Source organism: Hippocampus comes, unplaced genomic scaffold (assembly GCF_001891065.2).
Source record: "Hippocampus comes isolate QL1 unplaced genomic scaffold, H_comes_QL1_v1.1 scaffold73, whole genome shotgun sequence".
NCBI lineage: Eukaryota > Metazoa > Chordata > Actinopteri > Syngnathiformes > Syngnathidae > Hippocampus > Hippocampus comes.
This window is the reverse complement of record NW_017806238.1, coordinates 224,108-231,018: the sequence shown is the minus strand read 5'-3', so window position 1 is coordinate 231,018 and position 6,911 is coordinate 224,108. Positions and strand designations below refer to the sequence as shown.

Sequence of the window (6,911 nt, the reverse complement as noted above, 5' to 3'; positions counted from 1 at the left end):
TCCAATTCACACGTAAAACAAAGTCAAATGACAAAACAAGGACTGTAATTACAAAAATGGGGTACAAAGTGAACAAAGAACGACTATGACAAGAGCAAGAGGTCTTGAAAACGATCACACAGCAACAAGGTCAACAATAATCCGACAAACTGCAGGCAATTTGTCAGTCCTTAAATACATGGCTAATGCTAACTGACAGCAGGTGTGCACACTGAAGGAAAGGCACTCGTCTGCCACCTCCTGGAGACACACAAGAACAGGATCATGGACGTCTCCTGGCGGACTACCTGGTTTCGACGGATGGGATGAGTGGAAGGTACGGAGAAGGGACACGGCTCCAAGATCCAGCAACGGGGGAACAACTGTTGCTCCTCAGGTCCGTAGCCCTCCCAGTCGACCAAATACTGACATCCCTACCCCTGCGCCCAGAGTCCAAGCTCTCCCTCACCGTGTACACAGGGTCGCCGTCGATCACACGCGGAGGAGGAGGCGGGGTGGCAGGAGGAGCCAGGAGACTGGATGCCACAGGTTTGAACAGGGAAACGTGGAAGACGCGATGGACCTTCATGGTTGGTAGCAGCTGGAGCTTGATGGAGACGGGGTGGATGATCCATTCCACCTTGAAAAGTCCCGTGAAGCATGGTCCTACCTTGCTTGAAGTACCGGCCAGATGCTGATCCCTCGTCGACAGCCACACCTTCTGCTCCACCTTATAGTTTGGTGCTGGGCGACGTTCTGCAATCTGTCAGTTTCTACACGCGGTGCGGCCTTGTCTTCCTCCACATACGATGGGCCTGTCTCAGGTTGAGTGTTCTACCTGCCCCTCTGAGATGGGAATTGGGAACATCGGAGGTTGGTGACCATAAGCAAACATGAACGTTGACCGACCTGTGGCTGACGAGACGAGGGTGTTGTGCGCGTACTCCACCCAGGGTAGGTGGACAGCCCAAGACGAGGGATGGTGGAGACACACATATCGTAGAGCCACCTCCAACTCTTGGACCCTGTGTCGTAACTGCTGCAGTTCCACCACCATGGCAAGAATTAAGGAAGTGTACACCTTACGCCATAGGTCTCGAGGAGTGTCCCACAGTGTGCAAGCTGCTGTTGAACTAAGTTCTCAATTGTTACCTATAATCATCTATTGGCTCTCCAGTTACACTTAAAAAAAAAAAAAACAACAACACTAATTAGAAATAAAGCCTTCCTTTGCTTCCTTAGTCAAAATCCTGCCGACAACACCACTTCGTAACCGAGCGGAGGGCAAGGCCCCCTTTGTTCTTTTGATGCTAGAGATACATCTGGTAACAAGGATTAACAAGCACAGGTAGTGGCAACAAAATTATTGAATTTTCCAGATAGAACCCCCCCCCCACCAAAAAAAAAAATACATATATATATATATATATATATATATACCCACACACACACACACACACACACACACTAACACTGTATTTTAAAATAACATTTGAATTCATACCCTCAAATGCAGGGATGGCTCAAGGTTTACTCAACAAACCAAAATGTTAATAATTTCACCCAAATAATAGCAAGGAAACCAACGCTATGGCGTGCACAAGTGATGTCCATCCATCCATCTATTTTCTAATGTGCTAATCCTCATGAGGGTCGCGGGCGTGCTGGAACCAATCCCAGCTATCTTCGGCCAGTAGGCGGGGGACACCCTGAACTGGTTGCCAGCCAATCGCAGCACAAATGATGTGCACGAGCACTGTTGGGCGGAGACAGTAGTGGTGCGTTCAGAGTAATGGGAAACCATCATGCCCCAACTAACCACCCGGTTGCAAATTGAACAAGTATGTGAACATAAATTGTTAAAATTGCCAAAAATGGGACCAAATGGCAAAACGTAGAAAACACGGACTTTTCAAACGCTGTTATGTCAACATTTAGACAGCTAATACGGTATTTGCCGCTTCCTTACTTGAAACCAATAAAACAAAATACAACACAGCTTTTTTTTTTTTTTCATAAAGTCACATTATGTCTGGACTGCAGCTAACTTAACGATCAACTCAGGGCAACAAGTACGTGAAGGAAAGTCATACAAAACCGAATACAGTAATGTGCTCAAACAAACGATAGGCAATAACAGTGCTAACGATGTGTTTGGATACACGTAAAATTGACATTGACACTTGTTACTGGACATTGATGCACACTGCAGAGCAGAGACGTGACGTCATGGGGATGGGCCGCGGTGCATTGTTTTTTTTTGGGGGGGTGCCTAAACCCCTGCCAAAACACAAGAGCATGTAAACTGTACGTAAATCCACGCCAACTTCTCCCACCAGACTTTTTTTTTTTTCAAAGACTCTTACTTTTAATTGGCTGATTCTGCTTGAAAAGAGTGTCCGTCCCTGTGATTGGTCGAAAGACCTTCGGTGGAGTCTGCGCAGAAGGTCGGCGCTAAAATTCGAATTTGAACAGAAGTTGTTTTATACAGCGGTCGGAGTCAGGAAGGGGAGAAGCTTAGTCGGTAGATTCGCTTCCTTTTGACTTATCTTTTTGGACAGTTTAGTGTCCTTGAGCTTTTAGAAATCCATTAGCCGGCAGATTATTCGCCACAATGGATCCTTTTACGGAGGTGAGTAGAAACATATTTTCCTTGATACACGTGTTAGCAAATTTACAGTGGCGATGAAATGGCTGCGATTGTGGCATACAACAAATATTGACGTGTTTGTATTATGAATTACTCACGGACTGGTAGGAAAGTGTTTATTTATATTATTTACTTTGCCAATATGGCACACGAACATTGCAGGTTTGAAAAGTACTGGACGTATAATGAAACAAGCGAGAACGCCTCGTTTGTCTTTTCATTTACTGACAAATCAAAATATACAAAGCATTTGAGTTTCGATACAGCTATTTTGTGACTTAAAATTTGAATGTCATTTTTCGAAGGAGATTGTATGCCGAGTTTTTCTAATTGAACGTCATTTTAGAATTGACTACTACTTTAATCCACAATCTTCGATCGTTTACTAAAATATATCCAAACCGTCGTCTGTTTTTTGATCAAAGAAAGACACAAAACTGTAGAATGTCCATTCGTGTCTTTATTTTATAGGTTAAATCAGTGATGAAAGAGACAACATACCAGAAGGCAGTCGTTATTTTAACGTGACTGGCAACTCACTGCCTAATAGGAATTTTGCATCAGATGACAGTAGGGGAAAGGAATGCTGTTCAATTAAAATTACAAAGCGCACGACTCAAGATGATGGCATTTCTTAGCACAAGAAATCTATATCCCGTCTTTGAAAACAATTGAAGGCAATCATGGCCTACTCATCTCCTTAATCATACTTTTTTTCTCTGCCATTTCAAATCCATCAGTGTCATGACTTAACCACAGTGGACTCATGCTAAATGTTTTTCCGTGGAGGAGTGGTGACGGCATTTTTGTGCTCTACAGAAATGTGTCATAGCTTGTACAGTTAAGGTGCTGTGCTGTAAATCAATCCAGACCATGTCAATGGCTGTTTGGGGCCAAGTGCTTTCTGTAGTACTCAAATTACAGTGAGTTCTCAAAGATTGTTGATTCAATGGAGTGATGATGGGCTCATAAAGTACACGGGGGTACAGAGTTAAGTTAACTTGTTGATCCCGCAATTTAAAAAAAAATCAGCGCAGGGCCCAGTTTTGTACCGAGCCTCGGTACCCATCCCTAGTTATCGATGGATTATATTTACTTTTGTGAAAAATTATCCGCAGTGTAACATGTCAACTGTTTGGTACTGTCACATGTCATTTGTGTTGAATTTGTCTTTTTGGAAAATGTAAAGAAATTGTTGCATGGTGACCATTTTAAAATGTTTGAATCCAATCAGAAACTGCTGGAGCGGACACGGGCTCGGAGAGAAAACCTACAGAAAAAGATGGCAGGAAGACCTAATGCAGCAGAGCGAAAGATGGAGAAAAGACCTAGAGAGCCTCTGGCTGACAAAAATGATGAGATCATGAATACAAATATTGCTGAAGGTATGATATTGTCACATAAAGCAAATTGACGACCACATCATAGCTTATTTATGTTTTACTTTCTCCCAGTTCCTCAGAGATCCTCAAAACCTTCTCCGTCCAAGCGCAGGTGCTCATCAGAAAATGTTGAGCCTGCAGAGGAAAAGAATACAAACACACAAACACAACCTACAATCCCTGTTCTCCCAGATCCCCCAACAGACAAGAAGCCCCCAATTGTCCCTGCATGTGCCCGACCTACGTCTTCCGCAGGAGTTACAGAAGCCCAACTATTTGCCCAGGCTCAGCCTGTAGCATTGAAAACTGTCCAGCCTATGTCAGAAAATATTACTGTGACTGCTCCTCCCAAAATGGAGACGTCCATTCTCGATGAAATCGTTACTGTTCACCCCGTTGTACTGAAGAGCACGGAAGACCCAATGGAAGTTTCCGCTCCTCCTGCTACTCGTATGAAGTCACGTCTACAAAAGCTTGCCGAGCAGAGGAAATGCTGGGAAGGCCCTGGTGAGCATATATTTATTCATTTTTACCAGCACTCAACATTGATTAAAATTAGGAAAAACATTTAAGATCCGATTAAAGGTGTTAAATACAATAAAATGCAATCCACCTTTATTTATATAGCGCGTTCACAACAGCTGCAGATGTAAAGGAACAGTTAATACAAAATAACAAAAAAACGGTCGTAGAACACAACACAACATAAGACATGGACAGTCATGCAATCGCAACCACTATTCCTGCTTATGCCTTATTTGAAGCAGTTCTAGATGAAAGAGGCGAGAATCAAAGTGTCCTTTCACCATTGGATCAGAGACATCATGCTCAAAATGTGCACACGTCTGCGACAAGCTAAGTTTGAAAGTAAACAAGAAGCTGTTGCGTCCACTCCGCTCACAGGATCTTACATGACTCCCTCACATTGACGACATTCAATGTGGCTCCCATCAGGTCTCAAGCTGTGACCTCAGCACACAGCGGAGGAGGCCCACTCTGACCCCTCCCTGTCCCTACCATGCCTCATCAACTGCATACACACACATACATCTAAATCTAAATCTATGTCTATTTCTTTCTCATTGTCATTCTCTAACGAGTGTGTTTCACTTTTCCAGACTTGAATGTTGAAGACTCGGCACCTCTGTCTCGGCTGAGAACAAATGTTGATGTCACACCAACTTCAGGCTCCATCACGCCCTCAGAAATTCCAGTAAGGCCGAGAGAAAAACTGGCTATGCTTGCTGCCACCATTGGAAATTGGGAAGATGACTTAAGCCATGTCAACATTTCAAAAGAGAAAGCCCCGACAAAGCCGGCTCCAGCTTTTGGTTCCAAGTCAGCCGGCAGAGATGCATATTTGTCTGCCGTTGACCCTGTGGTGACCAGTTCAACGGAGAGGAAGTATGCACCACTCTCAAATCAGGCAAGTTTGCTTTAACCGTCCATGATGTTGAACCGCTTTATCCTCACGAGGGTCACGGGCGTGCTGGAGCCTATCCCAGAATCCATAATTTAGAAAATCATAAGTTGCAGATGGTGAACTCCCTTTCTGCTTGTAATGGAAGACTCTAAATCAGGGGTCCCCAACCATTTTTGCCCCACGGACCGGTTTATGTCAGACAATATTTTCAGGGACCGGCATTTAAGGTGTGGCGGAAATAATACAACAAAATAATATGGTATGAGCTGCATGAAAACTGTGGTGTTTTCGAAATATAATAATAAACACAAGGAGCGTCTAATCTGGCCGCAACACTCTGATCCCTATGGTAATGTTTAATGCCTTCAAAATACAATACAACGCAAATTCAAAGTGCATGAAAATGACGACTCACCACAGCCCCGAGCTTGATTTTCTGCAACCAGACGGTCCCATCTCAGGGTAAGAGGAGATGTGTGGTTTATGTCCAGTCTACTTCGTAATTTTGCTTTAGTCGCCGTTGCTGCAGAAACCCCCCGCCTCACACAGGTAGGATGTCGGAAATAGCAACAGTGCTATTGTGGTGATCTCAGAGTATTCAGCCATAACTTTAATTAATCCAGTTGTCTTGAACGTACTTTTAAGACCGCCGTCATTTGCGATCTCCAGCAGTTTTTTTTACTCATTTTGTGAGCTCCTGCGTTTTGTTTTTAGCGTAATCAGTCACGTGACGGAGAAGCGTGGCTTGACGTGTGTCAAGTGTGACACAGACGGATGTCACGGAGAATCCGGTAATTTTTCAAAATAAAACTTATTTCGTATTCCGAAATAAATAAAACTGACTTGAGGCAAGTGCGGCCTGGTACCAAATGCCCTGCGGACCGTACCGGTCCGCGGACCGGCGGTTGGGGACCCCTGCTCTAAATTATCCCTCGGTGTGAGCGTGAGCGAGGATGGTTGTTCGGCAATGTATGCGCTGCGATTGGCTGGCAACCACTTCAGGGTATATTAAATGTACGCTACACAGTGATAATTTTACAGTTTGAGCCCTGCGAGTCCCAGGGACTCACTGATCAGAAAAGTATGAGTCCCATTCTGCATTTAGAGAGGCCCAAATTTCGAATTCTGAAATGGTCTACTTATTCAATTGCATATGATAATAACACAAACAACAACAATATACATTGATAATAGGTTTATTTTTTATAAACAAATGCTGCAAAAATTTAAATAATTCAGGCATACAAGATTTGCTGAGAAATAGGTTCTTATTTCATCCCATGGTTCAGTCTTTGAGTTGATAAATTCTCCTCTCTTTACTCTGCTTCCAACGATGTAAGGCTTTCTCAAAGTCAACTTATTATCGCAAACCTATCCCCAACTTTTGCTGCTTCCACTGTGATATCTCCGCAATAAACTTTCGCAACACTTGTTCGCAACACTTGTTTTAACGTTACACAACTTGGCAATCGTCTGC

General features: G+C 43.7%; 1 protein-coding gene across 2 annotated transcripts in view; it reads left to right on the top strand.

Moving 5' to 3' along the window:
- The first annotated feature begins 2,441 nt into the window (after positions 1 to 2,441).
- The window catches only part of anln (anillin, actin binding protein), a 25,482-nt gene continuing 21,012 nt past the window's right edge, over positions 2,442 to 6,911 (top strand). Inside the window, exons 1-4 of one of the 2 annotated variants that reach the window (XM_019857290.1) lie at positions 2,442 to 2,611; positions 3,864 to 4,014; positions 4,084 to 4,518; positions 5,130 to 5,441. In XM_019857290.1, coding sequence (XP_019712849.1) covers positions 2,594 to 2,611; positions 3,864 to 4,014; positions 4,084 to 4,518; positions 5,130 to 5,441 — 916 coding nt within the window. In that variant the 5' untranslated portion in view covers positions 2,442 to 2,593. The remainder of the gene's footprint in view (positions 2,612 to 3,863; positions 4,015 to 4,083; positions 4,519 to 5,129; positions 5,442 to 6,911) is intronic. The other variant, XM_019857289.1, reaches the window with a different exon arrangement.